Here is a 21,925-nt window from a genome sequence, read left to right as displayed (position 1 = left end):
TGCTGCCAGGGCCTCGCTGAAAGAGGAAGGGGGGGGGGGGGCGGAAGGGGTCACACGGGCAGAGGGTGTGGGTCGTCTCTCTCGCCGCGTTTTCTTCTTTTTAATCAGATTTTGAGAGACAGAGAGAGAAAGAGAGAGAGAGAGGGTGTGTCAGTGTGGCTGTGACAAGAGGGAGGAAGCCAGAGAAAAGAAGAGAGAAAAGAAAAGGAAAATTGAGAGAGAGAGAGCGAGAGAGATATTGGTTGGGGTGGGATATGCAAATATATGCCTGCCCCTTCAGAGGCAGCTAGTGGGTTGCAGACACGCACACACACGCACGTCAACACACACACACACACACACACACACACACACACACACACACACACCGCCTTTCACTTTCTCTCCCCTATTCCCCTTTCTTGCCCCCCCTCCCTCCCTCCCTCCCTCCTCCAGCACACCTTAGTGTTGTTTTTCCTCCCCTCTCTCCTCCCCTCCCTCCCTCCCTCCCTCCCTCCCTGGGCTACTTCTCCTCTCCTCTCTGTGCCTGCGTTCAGTCAGTCAGTGTGTGGCGTGCGTACGAGAGAGAACGGCTGTGTGTGTGTGTGTGTGTGTGTGTGAGTGAGTGTGTGAGTGAGCTCTGAGCAGTGAGCTGAAAGGCACAGTCTGGATGGAGATGCTGTTGGTGCTGCTACAGCTGTTTGGAGAGTTCTCCTTCGGGGCCGACTGACTGAGAGCCTTATAGCGCTCACGTGCCAAAGCCAAAACCAAACCCAGGGAATTTCTTCTTCTTCTCTTTGCAAGGAATTCTTTTTTTTGCAGGAATCTCTCATAAAAAAAACAACAAGAACCAGACCCCAGCAGCAGCAACAGCAGTTTGCATTTTCTCCAAAACTCCTTCTGGAACTTTTATCTCCACAGCTCCATCTAATCCATCCAGGACTTTTTTTGGCAAAAAAAAAGAAAAAAAACGCCAACAAAAAAATGAGAAGTGAGGAGTTGTGTCAAGTGGCTTGGCAGGTTGTGCTCCTCCTGGGAGGGGTCCTGCAGTCCGTGGTGGTGGACGGCAAAGGGACCTACTACGGGGGCCACCACGGGGGCCACCATCCCGTGATGAACCCCTTCTACCATGGGAACAGATACAACCTGTACAAGGCGGGAGCCAACCCCCACTACACCCCCAACAAGCCCATGACGCGTCACAAGTAAGTAAACCCTCTCCAGCTCTCCATCACTATAGGGGATGCTATGATGATGACAAGCTTTATGATGATGTCTATCCAACTTGAAAATAGGCTATGAGCTCAGTGAGCTGGTTGGATTATAGGTTATTTTCGGGGAAGAGATTTTTAGGTGTTGGAGCATGTGGTTGTCAAAGTGCCGGGGGGGTACAGTAAAGAGACCCTCAGGGTTTTCCTTGATGGGAATCGGTTCTGTAACTCTGTGAGTGTACAGGTCAGTCTAACTCCTCTGTCTAACTCCTCTGTGAGTGTACAGGTCAGTCTAACTCCTCTGTGAGTGTAACAGGTCAGTCTAACTCCTCTGTGAGTGTAACAGGTCTGTAACTCTGCGAGTGTACATATGGAACCAAATGGACCCGTAAGGGTCCATTTGGTTCCATCTGTACACTCGCAGAGTTATGCGGGTCCTTGACATACATTCCAAGATGTACGTTTTAGAGAACCATTGGTGTGTAGATGGAGAAGAAAAGAGTGGACCAAGAGCAAGAGCTCAACACGGGTCAAGTCGATTGAAGTACAGAGAGGGTTTAGGTGCATACTATGCCACCGCTCAAATCTTTAACCATTATGTTATACTTTGGCTATTTAAAAAAATAGCAGATATACAAGCTATTGAATGGTTAAACCGTTGGTGGTGTTGTGGATGGAAAAGAAAAGAGTGGACCAAGTGCATGAGCTCAACTCGGGTCAAGTTGACTGAAGTATAGAGAGGGTTTAGGGTGCATACTCTGCTGCTGCTCTGCGCAGTGTTAGGATCTGCGTTTGCATTCCAAGCAGCAGGGAGAGAGAGAGAGACAGAGAGTTTGGTATTCCAAGCAGGACCCACCTCATAACTGTATTTCCCCCGGGCAGCGCATGTCACCGGCGAGCCTGCTGCAAGGAGAGAAAAAATATGGTTCTGGTTATAGGGAAGTATATATCGGAGCTCATTGCTTAACGGAGGGAGCCTTCTTCCTGAATTGACTCTCTGTGTCTCTTGTTGTGTTTCTCTCTCTCTCCCTCTCTCTCTCTCTCTCTCTCTCTCTCTCTCTCTTTGCTCTCTCCGGCAGCTCCTTTTGCTTTTTGCGGTTCACACTTCGGCCCATCTGTGGGGGGCTCGGGGATATAAACACCACGGAGCAACAATGACATGCTGCATTTATACGAAAACAAAGCTCTCATTATTGTCTCTCTATGCGTCGCAGCGGATGGGAGCTGAGCCGATGACAGCTTAGAGGGTATATGGATCTGATATGCGTGTGCGAGTGAGCGTGTGTGTGTGTGTGTGTGTGTGTGTGTGTGTGTGTGTGTGTATGTGTGTGTGTGTGTGTGTCTGTGTGCACTTGTGTTACTATACTTGTGAGGAGCCAAATGTCCCCACAAGTATTTTATAATTTTGGGAAATAGACAATTTTCCTGGTGCTCCTCACAATAAAGTTGTTTTTATATGCATTACATTTTTGTTATACTTAGTTGTGCACTGCTATCGTGCACCCAAAATAACCAATCTACAAGCTCACAAACTTGTAGATCGGCTATTTTGGGTGCGTGCCCAAAAAAATGTGTGTGTGCGCGCGCGCGCGGTGGTGAGGGGAGGGAGGGGGTCTCAATTAGAAGCAGACTTACAGTACAGCTGGGCAGCCAAAAGGGAGTGGTACAGTACAACATAATCTACTATAGTCAATATTACGACAACAATCCGGCGGCTCTGGGCTCTACTGTGCTGAGAGATCGTTATCGAAGGCTCGCGTATGAGCTGCTTAATTCAGGCCCCTGGTCCAGCAATAACAACGTGCGGTGGAGTGTATCCACCGCACGTATCAGTCGAGCAGGCCGGCGCTGGGTAAACATAACGGACAGATATTTGTCGCGGTGGTCATAAACCTGCATGAGCAGGAGAAGTATTCCAACCCCGTGCTGGGCATTTGCAAGTCATGAACCTTCAAAAAACTGAGTATTTTTTGGTGGACGTGTATTGTGCCTGAATCGATCTTGTTGATGTTTTGGCCTTTTCCTTGCATAATATTATGGGTTTTTTTCTTTTCCCTTTCGGTCAATGTTTCTCAAAGTGTGAGGGGTTCCAGGGACCCTCAGGTGGTCCTTTCAGAGCATTGGTTCTAAAAGTGGGGTCCGGGGACCCCAAGGGGCCCTTGGGGGGAGGGGGGGGGGGGGGGGGGTCCCCAGAGCAAAATGTGTTAATACAGCGTCACAATCATTTTAACCACTTGATCCATTTATACGTTGGCTATTCAAAAACAGCAGATATGGAAGCTCGTAGAGCTTGTACATGTACTATTTTGGAATGTTTTGGAAAAATATCGAAAATGGCCCCACAACCTATTCAGATGGGGGTCCGTGACCAACTACATATCAATTTGGGGGTCCTTGACTCGAAAAAGTTCCAGAAGCAGTGCTTTAGGGGGTTCCACGGGGGTTCCCCATCTAAGTTATTGATAGTTAGGATCCGTTCAGTTCCATTTGTACGGTCTCAGGGTTATGGGGGGAGGGGGGGGGGTCCGTGCCGTGGCCTATAATAATAATACCAACCAAACTGGGGGATCCTTGAAACCGCTTTTTTAGTCTTCTTTTTTTTCTCTTTCTCTCCTCTCTTGCTTGGCTTCCCCTGAGAGCTCTATACCTTTAGACAGGCTGCCAGCTACCTGCTGCTAGACTCACACTGCCTTCAGGCAGACAGCCCGCCCGTGGTGACCTGCAGGCTCCCCCCCGCTCCGCTCCGGCCCCGGCCTTCATGCACTCTCACCCCCCCCCCCCATACCCCAACCCCACCCGCCCCCCCCCACCCACCTCTCAGCCCTGCCGTGCCCTCACGCGTCGTCCCCTCCACCTTCCCCTGAACCCCCGAACCACATCCGTGACAGACAGACACCCTGCACACCGTGGCACAATCCTCTGTGGTAAAAAAAAAAAAAAAGATGCTGAGTGATATTTTTTGGGGGTAACCACCATATGGGTAACCGGAGTCCCTCAGGGCTCAATACTAGTGTATTTTCTGTTTTCTACTGAAAATAGCCGATCGACAAGCTCAAGCTCGAGCTTGTCGATCCGCTATTTTCAGCGAAAGCTTTCCCCACAATACCCCCCCCCCACCTTTTTCTGAGCTGGAGGGATGAAATGAGACTTCTGTTACTTAACAAGAATTCTTATAGCAACGATTACTATGGAAATATAGAGATGTTAACAAGAAAACATCATTGACACCCCCTTTTTATTGAACTCAGAGAGTGTGTAAACGGTGCCATTTAACTGCGTCGTACTTGAACTCCACCCAAATGGACACTCACTGGGCCTGTAGTGTTTCCCCTCCGGCTCTCACCTTTTGCCCCTCCTAGCTGCCCCTGTCTCATTTACTTGGTGACACACCTGTTGCGTGTAATGAACAACACACACACACACACACACACACACACACACACACACACACACACACACACACACACACACACACACACACACACACACACACACACACACACACACACACACACACACACACACACACACACACACACACACACACACACACACACAGACAAACAGACAGACAGAACGAGAGCCTCATTAGAGATGGTTAGAGAGGCCACCTGGGAAACAGGATTCCTGGCCCTGGCAATCATGTGTCGAAGTGTCCCTGAGCAAGACACTTAACACCCCCCCCCCCCCCCCCCCCCCCCCCACACCTCCTCTGCGCTCAGTAAGACCATTTGAGCAGCAATCAGCTGGGTGAAGCTGAAAACAGGACACCCCCCCCCCCTCTCGCAGAGTGAAATACATTATTCATGTAACAGCTAATCTGAGCTTGTAGCTACGCTATTTTCGGCAAAGAGATTTGGTGTAGACTCTGTAGAGGGAAGAAACTAGCAGAGCCAGTATAGAGACTCAAGTATATGGTGTTAAGTAGTTAAGTATGTTAAAGTTGTGTCAACGTTTCTCTTATAGGGATATTTCACTTTCAAACATGTAGGGTCATACTACTCAGGCTTAGTGTTTCACCCCAGACAGGTTTTTAAGTTGCTTGATTCAGTATTTCGATTTGATGTTCATTTTATCAGACACGCCCCCTTTCCATTCAAACCCATTGTAACTTCGAACTCCATTTTAACCATGATGGGTTCATTGAAAACACATCCTTGGTTCTGGTGACTGATATTGGCCTTCGTATATGTGAGGGGGCTGTTTTTTATTATTATTATTTATTTATTTTCCCCAAAAATCATTAAAACTTTTATGAAAAAAGTAATAGAAAAAACAGCCTCCTCATGCTTTAGATCATTAGATGCATCACCAGAACCAAGGACGGGTGTTTTCAATGAATCCATCATGGTTAAAATGGAGTTTGAAATTACAATGGGTTTGTATAGGAAGGGGGCGTGTCTGATAAAACTGAATATCAAATATCTAAATACTGAATCAAGCAACTTAAAAACTGTCTGGGGTGAAACACAAAAGCCAGAGTTAGACGTAAAAAAATACCCTAAACATGTTTTAAAGTGAAATGCCCCTTTAAGTTCTCTAACATAAATCTCCTGCGCTGCCACTGACCGTGCGAGATCCATTGATGTCGAGGAAAAAGAGAGACATTCTTGACCCCCAGCATGCCAGCATGCCATGCCGTGCACCGTGCGCGGCATGGCATGCTGGCTCCAACCGTCGGGGGTTTCACATCAACTTTTATACGTTTAGATCTGTGTCGTTTATTGTTATCGTCTGGCGGGTCGTGTCACAGTCCGGTTCCTGGAGGGCCGCGCGCGTTCCCCTCACACCAGGAAGTGTCTGCTGCCGAATGACTAGAGATGAATGTCAAATCACATGCCTCACTGCCAAAACACAGAAAATAAACCACCGCACAGGAAGGGGAAAGTAGAAGCTGCCGCTCCCCCGCCCCCACCTCCCCAAACAGCTGAGAATCTCTTGGACACTATCCCACCGGAGGACGGAGGATGTGTTTTTTTGTTGTTCCGACTACATGCGTCAGTTAAAAACGGCGGCACGGTTAGGATTTACATTCTGCTAGAGATCACGAGTAGGCTATAATCTTGGAACGAGAGAAGCTCAGAAATAAACACTAAAAACACATAACGACCACAATAACCACTGCGTGTATTAGCGTCACTGTCGGGGGCAGAAACCTCTCATCTCCATAGTTTAACTTTTTTGTGTTTTTTCGTAAATTAACACCCTCCTTTTTTTCTTTAATTTGTTTTTATCCCACGATTTTTTTCACCCAGTTGCCTAGGCTGTAACCCTGGGCGCTACCCTCCCTCTGCCAGCCTGGGGAGAGCCCCGAACTGAGCTCATGCTTCCTTCAAGGCATGAGGAGTGAGCAGGCCACTTCTTTCCCCGGTAGGACGTAGCGCGTGGAATGAACACGTTATTCCAACCAGTTCCTTTCCCCTCCATCAGGCGCCCCGGCTGACCAGGGGGAGGCAGTACAGTATATAGAGACCAGGATTACTGCATGTTTTTTTTATGAGGGTACCTACCCTAGGGGACACGGGGAGAACATGCAAACTCCAAACAGAAACGCCCTACTTGATCATACTACAACGTCACACCAAAGCAACAAAAGTAGCAGTTCCACAAGTGAAGCAACATGTTTCGAGCTTGTAGATCTGCTACTTTTGCTGTTTTTGAATTTTAATCCTGAAAAGTAACAGTTTTGGACATATGAGGTTTCCACCCGACAGAGACGATTATGCAGAGGGCAAGTGTTCTCGTAAACACGCTCCCACACACACCGTGGCACGTGTTATTTTTAAGTCTCTGTTTCCACTGAGCAAGGAAAGGCTGACAATAACCTAGCTCATATATCTATGGCGGTGGTCTGAGGTCTGACATGACACGTCTCCCCCGGGGGTCCTCTACGGTCAAGGTCAATAGATAGCTGCTAGATAGATGCTGGCTTACAATGCAGATTGGTTTACTTGTTCAACATGTTTTGGTTATTTTAGATTAGCTCCTCTTTCTTGACCACTTACTGTTAAGAATGTTATTTACATAGCGTGTTGTTTTAGATTTGATGTTTACCTGCCATCCCAGGCACTAATTTGTTCTCTTTGCATGCTACTCATACGGTATGTGACTGTTTACCCTGTTTGTTTGTTGACTGGAGTTCATGCTTACTCATGCTTTGGCCGTCTGGTAATCGCAAGGTCACTGGTTCGCCTCCCGGTCCGCCCATCATGTCCATGTGTCAAAAGTGTCCCTCAGCACTTGTCCCTTTAGGCTATTACTCTGATGATCTCACATGTGGAACTCACTCTGGATAACAGTGTTCTGCTAAATGCCTAGAAAAAAGGTGAGTGAGCCAACTTCACATCAACACTAGAGCTGGACTATTAGAGATATGTCTCGGGTAATATTAAGCCTGGTGTTATACTTGGCACAGAAAATAGCCAATCTACAAGCTCACACACAGCAAGGAACAAAGTATAACAAGCAATATACTGCAGTACCTACAGCAGGGTTCCAAAGACCCCTTAGCTGAGAGAAAGATGAAGCAGGGACCCCCCCACTACATATCTATCTATATATACAATTTGAATCCTGCGCCATGTCGGTTGTCAGTATGTACGTACGTTGTATGTGGCCAGTGTGACGTAATCTGACATCACGCCAGTGTGACGTAATCTGACATCACGATGAGACGGTATATGACATCACATCCTACCTATAAATTCTAGGATGCCGTCAGATCGCACCAGTTCGACGGCTTCCATAGTGGGTTTTGGTCATTGGAGAGGTGATGCACGTCACCTCTTTCTGAAGTGGGTACTTTCAAAGCCTGCCGTGGATTTAGGAGAGCACAAAACTCTCTCACACTGTGAGGTGCCTGTAAGGTGGCACTGCAAAGTGAACGACGCGTCACGCTAGACGTTCGGGCCGCGTAGCGGCCCGAACTTCTAGTTGAATACAAATGTGTTGCAGATTAAACTATGTTGTAGATTACTGTCATAGATATCTTCATACACTTGTTTGACAGCACTATCATCAGTGTTGTTCCCCCTGTAATAACTCTGAGGACCTTCTAGGGGTCCCGGAACCCTGACCTATACAGTATCTCCCTGAGTTTCGGGTCTGTAACGGAGCCCGTCTGACGATAATGCCAGCCCCCAACGAGCGGCGAGTGGATATAAATAAAACGTAATTGGCGCCACTGTCTGTCACAAAGTGAACAAACTCACGCCAGATGCCACTGGTGACGAGTGCCACTAAAACATGGCTCGTGGTGGAGGAGTAGTGGCATGTAAACATCATGACAAGCTGTGTTCACAGCCACCACATCTGAGCAGATATGACATGAGTGTGACAGCACAACACAACATGGAAGGGAAGAACATTCATGCGAGTGCGGCGGGGGAAATAATAGGATATGAGATATAAGGAGAATGAGAGTGTTGAGAAAGTAGATGGATAGATAATTGACTGATTGAATATTTTATTAGACAGAAATGTAAAAACAGCACAAGTACAGTCAAACACTTTTCCTTGCAGTCTTGTTTCCATTGGGGTCCTACAGTATCGGCTCTATTCACAGCAGCCATATTATGAAGACATTCACAGGTGTTACCAATGAATGATACTAATGAAGGCTCTGTTCCATTCTGGTCAAACAGAGTCAGGGTGCTGATATTGTGCATGTTGGCTCACTGGAAACACTCTGCTACACCAGTGGGTCTAAAGTTGGGGTCCAGGGACCCTCATGGGCTTCCAAATGGCCTCTGTGTAACTCTGAGATTGTACAAATGGAACGGGTCCATTTGGTTCCATGTACAATCTCACAGTTATGGGGGTCGTGGAAACCACTGTGCTACACTAAATGGAACAGAGCCTTCATTAGTATCATTGGTAACACCTGTGAAAGAAGTGATAATATTGCTGTTGTGAATAGAGCCTAATAGTTTAAGTTACAGATACAGGGGGGCATAGAAGTGCAGTAAGATACATTCATAGGAAGATTAACATCACAATAAAGACACTGTCAATTATTGTACAAATATATACACCCTATACACGCATCCTGCCTGATACAGAACAAGAAAGAGAGCAGCATTGTTAAGCATTGTTAAAGGAGTAACTCAAAACATTACTTATTTTCTATCAATTAGATAGCATTCCTAAGCCAATAATTTGATGACCGGCTGTGTTTCCGATGCAAAAGCAAAACAATTTCCACGAATTTAAAGCTTATGGGGTGTGTAATTGATAGAAAATTAGTTTTTTTTTGGGTGAACTATCCCTTTAAGACATCAGCACAAAGTGCTTAGATGTTCAGTGGCTTTCATTCAACTTTGAATCTGTGAAACCTATTATAGTGTCCCTATTATTGTTGGGTGAAACAATCAGATTGATTTGAAGTAGACTAGAGGGAAAAAAGTATAGGGTGCGTATTGTATACCCTAAGGGTATTCCAGAGAGTATGGTTTAAGTGGTACATTTTCCAAAGACCAAAAACAAACAGCTGTTGTCAGAGCTGCTTCCGTGGGCGTGGCCCTGTGATGGTTCTATGGTGCAAGGTCAACTCACAAGAACATCTTTCATACACGAGCATTTGTTCAACCACTTAAACTCCACCATCCATATTGTGAGGAAAGCCGATCGATACGTTGTGAGCTTGTCGATCGGCTATTTCTTTCCGGGGCCCCTAGGGGGTCCTCAGAGTTACTACAGGGGGTCCGCCAAATCTTTGTGTGATTTTTACATTAGCCAGCCTCAACCAAGCATCCCTATTCCGAGGAGAACTTTAGCCAAAAATAGCAGATCTACAAGCACACAACGTGATCTGCTATTTTCAGGAAAGAGGTTTGGTGTAGTGGGGTAAAAAAAGAGCAGACCAAGTACAGAGTGAAAGGTCAAGTTTACTAAGTATTGACGGTTTAAGTAGTTAAATGTCTGACTATAATAATTGGAGTAAAAGTACAATATTTGCCTCTGAGTTGTAGTGGAGTAGAAGTAAAAGTGCTTAAAATTGGAAATACTCAGGTACTTGAGTATTTCTTGAGTATATACACCACTGTATGAGGGTATGGAGGATATTCATTCATTCTCTCAAATCACCGTCAGCATAGCCGCGCAAATCCGTTACGAAACGCGAAACAAGACAACACCTGGTTGCACACTGACAAGATTATGAAGATATCTGAGGGGCTTTTTAGTGATCTATTGGACAGGGGTGAAAGGGGAAAGGTCACAGAGTTTGCAGAGGTCACAGGGGTCACGGAGTCGGCGTTTGTAAGTCTGTTCGCAGCACAGCGACCAGCGTTGGACAAGACTGGAGCCAGTCTCCTGCTAAGGGGTCATGCAGGCTGGGGCCGCAGTGGTGCAGGACAAGTATTCGGATACTTGTACTCAAATAAAAGTAATAAATACCACGATAAAGAAATTCTCTTTTACAAGTAAAAAAAAAAAGGCTTGTGTTGTTGCAGTTGAGTTAAAAGTACAGTATTTTGCCTCTGATCTCTCGTAGTATAGAATACTCAAGTAAAGTAAAAGTACCTCAAAATTGTGCTCAAGTACAGTACTTGAGTAAATGTGCTCTCTTTTCATCACACACACCTCTGGCACACTGCTTTCACTTTTCAGCCTTTTCTCCTGACATGTTTGACATTCTTACAACGTAATGTAAGCCCTTAGTCATGTTGTGAGCTGGACACGAGCGAGCGGCCTTAACCTCCCGTCACCAGCTTTCTCAACTACGAAGGAGAGCCTGGTATTCATTCTAAAACAGAGCCGTGTCGATCCCGTTTAGAAGGTTCCGGTGGTTCCGTCGCATTGTTTTTGTTCCCCACATAATGCGAATCAATTAGTTTAGTCTCACTAGTGACGCTACGAGTTAGAATAAAAGATGGATGTACCAAACGATTATTACTGTATATACCAAAAGAAACAACATTTAAACTAGGGCAGTGGTTCCCAACCAGTGGTCCGGGGACCATCAGTGGTCCTTGGGGGGGTACCAGGGGGTCCCCAGCTAAATTAGTTAACATAGCGTCACAATCATTTTAACCTCTTAGCTTTGGCTATTCAAAAATAGCAGATATACAAGCTCATAGCACGGCACCGAGTGCCGCGCTATGAGCTTGTAGATCTGCTATTTTTTTTTAATCTTGAAAATGGGTGAATATGTCTTTGAATATATATATTTTTGAAAGCGAACATTTTTAACTCAAATCTTTGCTTCTGGGGGTCCCTGGCTCAAAACATTTTAAGATGGCGGTCCGCGGCCAAACACATATCAATGGTAGGGGTCCTTGGCATGAAAAAGGTTCAAAACCACTGAACTAGGGGAATCATTTCGGAGGTGCACACGGCACGCTTGGTTCCGGGCCGCCTCATGGCGTAAAGTTGTTTCCGCTCCAGACCGGATCAGAAAACCGATAATGGTATTGATCCCAGGCTATTGAGTGACCTGACAGGCTGGTACTAATCTCTCAAGACATATTCAGAGCTCTGCGGCTGAATCTGTCGGGAGCTCCTGTTACAACGTGTATAGTTAGGAATGTTAGGAATGTAAACAAAGACACGTGGAGCGGACGTGGAGGGCTGAGGGCGGACCTAGCGGCCAACATCCTGTTATCCACATTCTATTGGGAGGTCCCCCCCAGGGTCAAATTCAAAGGGAAAAAACAGCAGAGGGCGCTGTTTTTTCCCTTTTTTTTTGACAATGGGTTCCCAGATTGGGCTGGACAGCACAACCCTCACATAGAACCAGAAGGATATTTTACAGCCTTGTAGCGTTGTGTGTGTGTGTGTGTGTGTGTGTGTGTGTGTGTGTGTGTGTGTGTGTGTGTGTGTGTGTGTGTGTGTGTGTGTGTGTGTGTGTGTGTGTGTGTGTGTGTGTGTGTGCGTGCGTGCGTGCGTGCGTGCGTGCGTGCGTGCGTGTATATATATACACACACACACACACACACACAATGTTTAGATTTCCCCAGGGATTTATCTTTTTAAGTGGTGGAAGAGAAGTACTCAGATTTTTTATTGTATTTAAGTAAAAGTAGCAGAAAACGATTCAGCTTGCCCAGTATTGGCCGGGTTATTGCATGGTTGAAATGTGCGCGTTTTCTCCCCCTCCTTCCACCCCCCCCCCCCCCCTCCTGTTATTGCATGGATGTATTACGCTCTCTCTCTACTTCTCTCCCACTCCCTCCCTCCCCTCTCATGGAGTAAAATGTACAATATTTTTGATTGATTGATTGATTGATTGAATACTTTATTAGTCAGAAATGTAAACAGCACGTGGTAGTAAGACATAAAGGATAACACAAAAAAAGTCCTGAGGGACTTGTTTCCATTGTTTACCTCTGAGATGTAGTGGAGTAGAAGTATATAAAGTCTCAAACAATGGTAAATACTTAAGTAAAGTAAAAAATATATATATATATTTCACAATACTTGAGTAAAATGTGCTACTTTCCACCACTGAGCTTTAGGGCAGTTTTACCCTTGGTGAACTCCATTCATTTGGTTTATTCAACATCCAAAGTGGTTTATCCGAAAACATGACCCGGCATTGATTTCACTCCCAGGGTCTGTACCGCGGCTGCAAAAAGTGTAACTGTAGCAGCTCTTTTTGAACATGCGCTTTCACAAACATACAGAGCTTTTCTTACCCCAGAGCAGATTAAGTGCTTGGGGAAATGCCCCCTAGAGCAAGAAAACTGGGTTTAAACGGTTCTGCACTATCGGCGTTTTGAGCCCTCTTACACGTTAGCTTCCAAAAGAAAACACTGTGTTAGAAGAATGGACGTGACTGTCTCTGGTAACCCGGGAGGAAATTGTGGTGGCTTGCATGAGTTAAAGGTGGCGTAAGTCACATTTTGTTGTTAAAATAATGTTAAAGGTAGGGTAAGTAATTTACTTTGGTTAACATAAGTGTTAAATAGCTCTATATTCTGATAGTACTCATTGCTATAGTGTTTGTTCAGAAAAAAAGAGTCTCCCATGTCTCTCCAGCTCTCTATTAAACAGAAAATGCATTTTCAGTGCTCTCTCCTGATTGGCTTATTTTTTTTATTGGAAAAATACAATTGAAGCTTATAAAGGGGTTCTCCCTTGTCTCTCGTATCTCTCTTAGCTATCTACCTCTCTTATCTCAATACTTATCTACAAGCTCATAATGGGCCTTTGCGTGGCACAGTTGCATGACAATGAAATATGGAGATACAAGTTTTCGCCCGGCAGTGACTATAGGCCCTATCTTGCACGCCGCCTTACTTATGCCTTAACTCTTTTGGCATTCTTTTTTTTTCACTATTTTGAAAAACTTTAGTCGATCGACACGTTGTGAGCTTGTAGATAGGCTATTTGAACTATTCTAAAATATCGCAATAAAGGAAAAAAAAAAACAAGGCACTCTTCAGGTGAAAAAAAGTTAAAAAGCCTTTATTGATGTGGCTAGTTCATAATATAAGTTCTTAAAAACTGGGATAACCCACGCGTAGCGGCCAGCACGGCCTTCTTCAGGGTATAACCCTCAACAAACATTTAAACATTTCTTTCAGTTTCAAAATAGTAAAACATGGCAAAAAAGTTTAGGCCTAAGGGATAAAAGGGGTACAAGTTAGGGCCCTATTTGTAAAAAAAAAAAAAAAAAAAAAGCAGGCAGGACTTGCTTGTCTTTAAGCCACAATGAGTGCAATGATCTGGCTGAGAGCTGACCTCATCCTATGAATGACAGATTGATCCCAGTTGGTCCCGGACAGGAGGGGAGTATTGCTACTCCCCTTTTAACCCTAATCAGCAGCCACAAGAGTCACGTCCATCACACCCAGCCACCGTGGTGGGGCCTTCAAGAAGACCTGCTGTTTTGGACAGAAATAGCTTTCGTTAAAAGCGTATCGAGGAGCAGACACGATAGGCCCCCCCCTGAGAGATGATTTGTCATCCCTGTTACTGTAGATGTGGCTGTTAAAAGGGTCCCATATTAAACTGACAGTGTAAGTGATATTGTTTGGGTTAAAACAAAAAGGTTAAAGGCATAGTATGTCATTTTGCCTTGTGTTTACATAACAAAACAGTATATAAATGTTTTTTACTGATGTTGTCCGTCCATGTTTGATTGATTGATTGAATACTTTATAAACACATTGGGTGCCAGAATTTTATAATAACAGAGTACTGACTCCACTGTGAGGGTCCATGTCTCGGCCCCATACAGCAGTACTGACTCCACTGTGAGGGTCCATGTCTCAGCCCCATACAGCAGTACTGACTCCACTGTGAGGGTCCATGTCTCGGTCCCATACAGCAGTACTGACTCCTGTGAGGGTCCATGTCTCAGCCCCATACAGCAGTACTGACTCCACTGTGAGGGTCCATGTCTCAGTCCCATACAGCAATACTGACTGAGTGAATAGCTTGGATCAATGTTTCACATTTTTTAAATGTATTATATTATTATTAACCTTAAAATTATAGTGGCTAAGGCGCATACCACACGTAGGCTCTCATTCCGAGCCCGGCGGCCTTTTCTACGAGTCACTCCCCGTCTCTCTCTCCCTGTTTCCTGTCTCCTGTCCACCATATACTATCCAAATAAAGCCAGAAAAGCCCCAAAACATATCTTAAAACGATTGCCAATTATTTGGGGTCGGGCTAGCAATCTACTCGTGGTCCACCAGTCGTCTCCCAGCCCACAGGTTGAGAATCATTGAGTTAGGGGATAAGTGCCTTGCTCATGGGGACACGTCGACACATTATAGCCAAGGGGCCGGCCGGTATAGGTGAACCGGTGACCATCTGTTTTCCCAGACGGCCTCTCTCTCTCTCACTCTCTTACCCATGCAGCTGTGGGCGTCTGAATCAACATGCCCAGGTTTGAAGCGAGCAGTAATAATTCCTCCCGTGATGTTTTTAATCACGCAGGTATTTTGCGAGAGTTGTTGTGCTTCTCTCCATTACGTGGTTAATTTAACTCAGAGTTCATTTAAGTCAGACTGATTTTTAATTTGCGGTTGTTTTGACACCGTACCTGGAATGGACGGGGTTCTTATTCCCTCCTCATTACTAACCACAAGTATCTATCTCACCTGCGGGGTTCGCTGACCGTTTGAACCCGGCCCGACAGTGCTAGCGGGGGGAGATATGTAACAAAAATATAGGCTCAGTTGTTCACTTCCGTGTGAAAAATTGTTGTCAGGCAGAAACCTCTTATCTCCATATTCTAACTTTTTGTATTTTTTCATGAATTGACGGCCTACTTGATCATACTACAGTGCCGCACAAAAGTAGCAGATCCACAAGCTCAAAACGAGGCGTGAAGCGACGCGTTTTGAGCTTGTAGATCTGCTACGTATTGATACTTTTGAATTTGAATCCTGAAAAGTATACAGTTTACACCCGACAGAGAGAATATGGATTCTTAATTCCCTGATTTCCAATGTTGCGGATCCAAGCACTTTTCCCGAGGAATCCGGTCGTAAAATGAGAACTAAAGATGGCCGCCAATGTTATTAGTTCATTAGGATTCTTATTCCAATCTTTGACACACCTCATCACTTTGGAATGTGAAACAAGTTTTTAATCTGTTTTAACCCATTTAGACCTGGAACGCATCCGTGTCACTTTAGATTTCTTTGGCTATTCAAAAATAGCAGATCTACAGGCACTCGGTGCCGCGCTATGCCGCGCTATGAGCTTGTAGATCTGCTATTTTTGATGGGTTAATGAAATCCAAATTCTAACGCAGCAAGTAAGTAAGTAAGTATGTTTCTGTAGATGCATTTGCCACACAGTCTGTTTTTACGGACAATTTGATTAAAACCAGTGTTTACTCCAAATTGCTTAATCTGAGCCTCATGATGTTGATGTTGGTGTCTTTACCTTTACCGAGACCGTCCAGCTCTGCCAAATTGGGTCAAGGTTTATCCCGGTTCACCGGCAATTTCCTAGGGGTCAGCAGAGATCCCAGCGAGGGACTCAACAGCAACACAGAGCGAGGCTTTTAGAAACCTTCCGGAGACTTCCCCCGGTATGTTCTCTTGTCAGGCTATAGCTATAGTCCAACAACGTCCTGGACAGTGTTTGACAAGAAAGACGCCAATAATCCCAAATTCCCTCTACATCCCTTCATGGGAACTTCACCTTTCTTCACTCAGTGCGCTATGCACATTCTTCTTTGCTCGTGACAAGCAGAAGTATAATGCCAGACTGATTCCAGTTCTAAATCATAGATATAAAGGCCCTGCAGACCATAGATCGGGAGATCATACCAAGACCTCATGGATGGAAATTTCAAGGCTTATAGATACTGTACCAATGGCACATTGGAGGTGGATAATGCACTTGATCGCATGACTGATGCACTCGTATCGCATTGCATCGATCATTACAATAAACATGCTCTGAAAATGCACTGCGAAACACAAGATTTTCAAGTGGGCCCTGAGTCAGAAAAGATTGAGACCAAGTGCTCATCATCATAACCATCTGAGCAGCCATCATCTAGGTGAAGCTTATAAAAAGGCCTCCTTTGTACTATTAAACTTGCGGATCCATTTTTTATATCCCCGTATGTTGCTTGTGTGGATGGCCCTATATATATATATACAAGACCCTGTGGAAGAGGGGGGAGAGAAAAAAGACATTTTATGAGAAAAAAGAGGGGTGGAAAGAGGTGAGTTGTTTTGGGCCCAACAGAGGGTGGGGGTCCCGGCAGCAATAATATTTGTCAAAGCGCTCCGCATGAGAATCTGCGCTGGGAATTCTCGTTTCCCCCCCTGGGAACCCCGTGAGGGGATTTGGGAACCGTAACGCTATACTGGAAATATTTACAGTGAGGCCAGACCTGCACTTTAAAAAGAAAAAAAAGAGAGAAATTACATGCTTCCAACTGAAAGAGGGAAAAAAAGACAATATTTTGGCCTGAAAGTGTTGTGAAGAGAGAGGGTGGACCGGGTTATATGATAGATTAGTCTATTAAAAAGGGTGGAGGATTCAAAACCCATCATTGATTAGCAACGAAGAATGGAGAGGTCACGCGAGGACAATGAGGCGTCGACAATGGTTTCTTTGAGACAGAAAACGGTGAAGTTATGCTGCTGGGGTCGCGGAGGGTTCGATAAACCGCTTGACCACATGAAGCCTGTAGCGTCCCTATTCTGGGGGCGAAGATTTGGCGAAACTAGACGATCCACAACGCATTGCGAGCTTGTAGATGGGCTATCTTCGGCAAAGAGATCTGGTGTCGAACCAAAAAAAGGAGGGCACCTATGCAAAAAATATATATATATATATATCTTTGAATGTTTTTGAAAATATTTGTCTAGATAATGACATGACCAAATCAGGGATGCCAGTCAGGTTGAAAGTGGTTAATGTATCAAATCTTTTTTTTTATTTGTCCCGTTTTCAAACTGTGTGTTCTTGTTTACGACACCGAAAAGGGTGTGAACTTAAGTGGAACACAGAGACAGCCTTGTGTTGTTGGTGTTTTCACACATGAGATGCAGGAATGGTTTTATTTTAGGGTTGCCCAGCAGACACTTATAGCAGTCTTGGCTCCCACTAGATCCATGACCTAAAAGAGGCTGTAGTGGGTCACGAGTGTCTCTAGAGAGAGAGAGAGAGAGAGAGAGAGAGAGAGAGAGAGAGAGAGAGAGAGAGAGAGAGAGAGAGAGAGAGAGAGAGAGAGAGAGAGAGAGAGAGAGAGAGAGAGAGAGAGAGAGAGAGAGAGAGAGAGAGAGAGAGAGAGAGAGAGAGAGAGAGAGAGAGAGAGAGAGAGAGAGAGAGAGAGAGAGAGAGAGAGAGAGAGAGAGAGAGAGAGAGAGAGAGAGAGAGAGAGAGAGGTTGACATGCAGCAAAGAGCCTGGGGTTGGATATGGAACTAGAGGCCAGCCAGCTGCTGGAAGGATTGTAGTTTTATTTATGTGGTATGCATGCACTCTGACCATGCAGGTGAGCCACCAAACTTTCATTGCTAACCCTTCTTCGTGTGATTGTCCAAAACCTCTCCGTCTTGTCCTCGTTGCCTCGTTCTCCTATGGAGAAGAAAAAAAAAAACTCCATCAATCTGCCACCTCCTTAACACCATCAGAGGCCTCCATCGATATCATGAAACCCATCTGCGTGTAACCAGTGGTGCAGGAAGTACTCAGATTCTTTTACAAGTAGCAATACCACAATGTAAAAAACAAGTAAAAGTATTAGAGTAAAAGTGCAGTTTTAGTGTTTCCATCAAAATATACTTAAAAGAGTAGTTCACTCAAAAAAGTACTTATTTTCTATCAATTATTGGCTCAGGAATGCGACAAAAGAAAAACATCTCCATGACAAATAAGTAATTTGTTGTACTACTTTAAAGAACCAAAGGTAAAAGTACTCACTTTGCAGAATGTGTTTTATTTATTTATACAATATTTTCCTCTGAGATGTAGTGGAGTGCAAAGAAGTATAAAGCGTTGCAAAAAAAAAGTACATACTCAAGTAAGGGAAAAGTATACCTCAAAATTGTATTCAAGTACGGTACTTATCTACTTTCCTCCACTGCATTTTAACCCAGCTCTGCTCGTATACGCCCGTCAGTTAGGGGATGAAAGATGAAACATAAGCTCAGATCTTCTCTCTCTCTCTCTCTCAGAGCTTGTCTCTCTCCTCCACTGATCTCAGATCAGAGTGGATCAGTCCTTCTCATCCCGTGGTGGTTCCCCAGTGGGTGGATTAGCATAGATCTTTTCTCAGGCACTGGAGGGCCTCCAACACGCCACATGCTCCAAAGCCAAATCCACGTTCTCACCTCCACCGCAGCTGCTGAGCTCATACAACAGTCAAATCCCTCCGTGTTTGAGAGCTGAACTCTGTTAAGTTTCATGTCTTTGCCTGAGATTCGAGGCCCAGGTCCCCCCACGCTAAGAGCTAATAGAGCCTCGCCTGCTTACTCGGGGGAGAAGTTGAATATCAGAAACACAAAGCCGGGCCGGGGGAATCAAACACCGACCTCCAAATCTCAGGGCGGACACTTTGCGTGATACCGTGATGACAACTGTGACTTTGTGTGTCTTTTTTTTGTTCTACATACGTAGTGCAGGCTATTGTATAGGTGTACTATTGTATGCAGCTTTGTCATTGATGGTGCTTTTTTAGCCTTGTATCAAGACTATCAGCCTTGTATCAAGACTATCATAGATGTATTTTTAGCAAGTCTGACTTTGCTTTCGTATCTATGATAGTCTCTATCGCCCTATAGTTAATGGAAATTTGCGTGCAAAGACGGAATCAAAAATACAGACTAATACAGTGCACACAGGTTCCTAATGTCGAGTAAACAGCTGTGGCTACAGGGTCAGGCTCCACTATATGCAACTTCGATACCGATATGACTCTGAAGATTTTTACTGTTTACAAAACAATAGCGCATAATACAGTACACACACACACTTACGCGCCCACTATCTTCCTCGTGTATGTGTGTGTCTGTCTGTTTCTCACGTGTGACCACTTACGGCCACATGCACACCGTGGACTCGTATTTCTGCCTATAAAGCCCCTCGTAATCCCTGTAGCCCCTAGTTGTGTGGTCCGTCTCCCCCGGGCGTGAGACACAAGGGCCAGGTGCTTCATCTATCTATCTCCTGTGCTGTGTGTGTGTGTGTGTGTGTGTGTGTGTGTGTGTGTGTGTGTGTGTGTGTGTGTGTGTGTGTGTGTGTGTGTGTGTGTTGTGTGTGTGTGTGTGTGTGTGTGTGTGTGTGTGTGTGTGTGTGTGTGTGTGGTGTGTGCGTGCGTGCGTGCGTGCGTGCGTGCGTGCGTGTGTGTGTGTACTAATACCTTTGGCCCTCACAACAAGTATAGAAAATACAAGTACACACACACACACACACACACACACACACACACACACACACACACACACACACACACACACACACACACACACACACACACACACACACACACAGCTCCCAGGTTCATTTAACGTGCAACCAGCAACCAGTCGTTTTGTCTGTTTCTCATGGAGTCGAAATAAAGGACACCCCTCCTCTTCGCCCCCGCTAGGAGGAGGAGGAGTAGTAGGAGGAGGAGGTGAAGGAGGAGGTGGTGACCTGCGGTTGCACCAGACCCTGACACTGACACAGCAGCTGGGCTGCGTAGCGGGACGGCGGCAGCAGCGTGGGTTAATGCTTTGATTCTCCCAGAGCAGAGCGAGGGCCAGGCCACCGCTACGCTAGCGCTAGGCTGTCTGTGAACAGACACCTGCTAGGATAGAATATCACACATACACACCAGACCCTAATGACATGGACAGACCTGTGGAGAGGAATATACAAGGACTGAGAGAGAGAGAGAGAGAGAGGGAGAGAGGGAGAGGGAGACAGACACACACAGAGAGGCGGGGGGAGAGCAGAAAGAGAAAATATCCGATCCATTGTGAGCTTGTAGATCAGATATATCCGGTATATAACAGTATACGTATAAATCTGACAGGGATAGTTCACCCAAAAAATAATTAATTCATCATTCACTTCTTTTTTTTACGATTAGACAACCCCTTGGAGGCTTGAATTCATGGATATTTTAATTGTTTTTGTCACATTCCTAAGCCAATAATTTGATGACCAGCGGACCGGAGGGGCAGCGGTACCGATCTCCTTCCGGAGAACCGCTGCCGGTCATCAAATGATTGGCTTAGGAATATGACAAAAACATGGGGTGACTAATCGATAGAAAATAAGTCATTTCGGGGGTGAACTGTCCCTTTAAGGCTTTACCAATAGCTGACTGCCCGTCACACAAGTGAGAGGAGTGAGCAGTGCTGAGTGAATAATAATAGTATCGTATTGCATTGTTCTTGGTCGTCGTAATGGTCAACACAATACATGGGATTCATTTTGTCTCATACTTTGGCAACGTGTGGCGTTTCCCGTGCGTCCATATCCTATCCTTATCCTTTATCCTTATCCAGGAGTTCAATTCAAAGCACCGTTTGATTCGAACTCAATTGACGGTCGGTCAGAGACAAACAGAGAGAGAGAGAGAGAGAGATGAAGAGAAACAAGTGAAGCATACATCTGGATTCTATGATAGTATTAGGCACTGTGCGTGCGTGTGCACATGCACGTGTGTGTGTGTATGAAGGTCATTGGCTCTTCCCAGATGTGCACCTGACAAACAAATTTGGGAGCATGGTGAGTTTTCACTCGCTGATCGAGCCTGTGTGTAATGTGAGAGGGGCTTGGACACACACACACACACACACAGTCTACCCTCCGTCAGGCATCCTCGTGTATGCGTATAGCAGGTTTTTTCCCCCGGCCGGCCCGTCAACTCTTTCACACGGTACAACACAGACAACAAGTCATAAAGTACATTTATGCCGTCAATAAATCTGCCATTTATGCGGACGGGAAACTCGAACCATTAAAGCCTATTTAAATTTTACAGTATGATTCTTAAAGCAGTCACTCAGTCACCGGTGCTGTTAGCTCACACTGTAAAAAGAGATTGTTTGGATATCGCTTGTCCTCACCTTTGGGTCCTCTCTCTCTCTCTCTCTCTTTAAATCAGCCCGCACCTGTGTGCACATGTGAATGTGTTTGTGCACTGTGAGGGACGTGAGAATGCGGAGAGCCGTGTCAGCGAGGTCTTTTTAAATTCAGCGGTGCAGAAAGTCTTTGGTTTAAGTACTATCAGTTATTCTCAAACTTTCGCTTGAAAATCACTTAAAGGAGAATTCCGGACTACCTTTTTCTAACCTTTATATGATATTATATCCTAGG

General features: G+C 45.3%; 1 protein-coding gene across 1 annotated transcript in view; it reads left to right on the top strand.

Moving 5' to 3' along the window:
* The first annotated feature begins 562 nt into the window (after positions 1 to 562).
* Positions 563 to 21,925, top strand: part of emilin3b (elastin microfibril interfacer 3b) — a 44,121-nt gene continuing 22,758 nt past the window's right edge. The window contains exon 1 of the mRNA XM_084069091.1: positions 563 to 1,184. Coding sequence (XP_083925217.1) covers positions 964 to 1,184 — 221 coding nt within the window. The 5' untranslated portion in view covers positions 563 to 963. The remainder of the gene's footprint in view (positions 1,185 to 21,925) is intronic.

This window comes from Gymnoscopelus microlampas, assembly GCF_963454915.1.
Source record: "Gymnoscopelus microlampas genome assembly, chromosome: 10".
In the NCBI taxonomy this organism is placed as follows: domain Eukaryota; kingdom Metazoa; phylum Chordata; class Actinopteri; order Myctophiformes; family Myctophidae; genus Gymnoscopelus; species Gymnoscopelus microlampas.
This window is presented reverse-complemented; position numbering and strand designations above follow the sequence as displayed.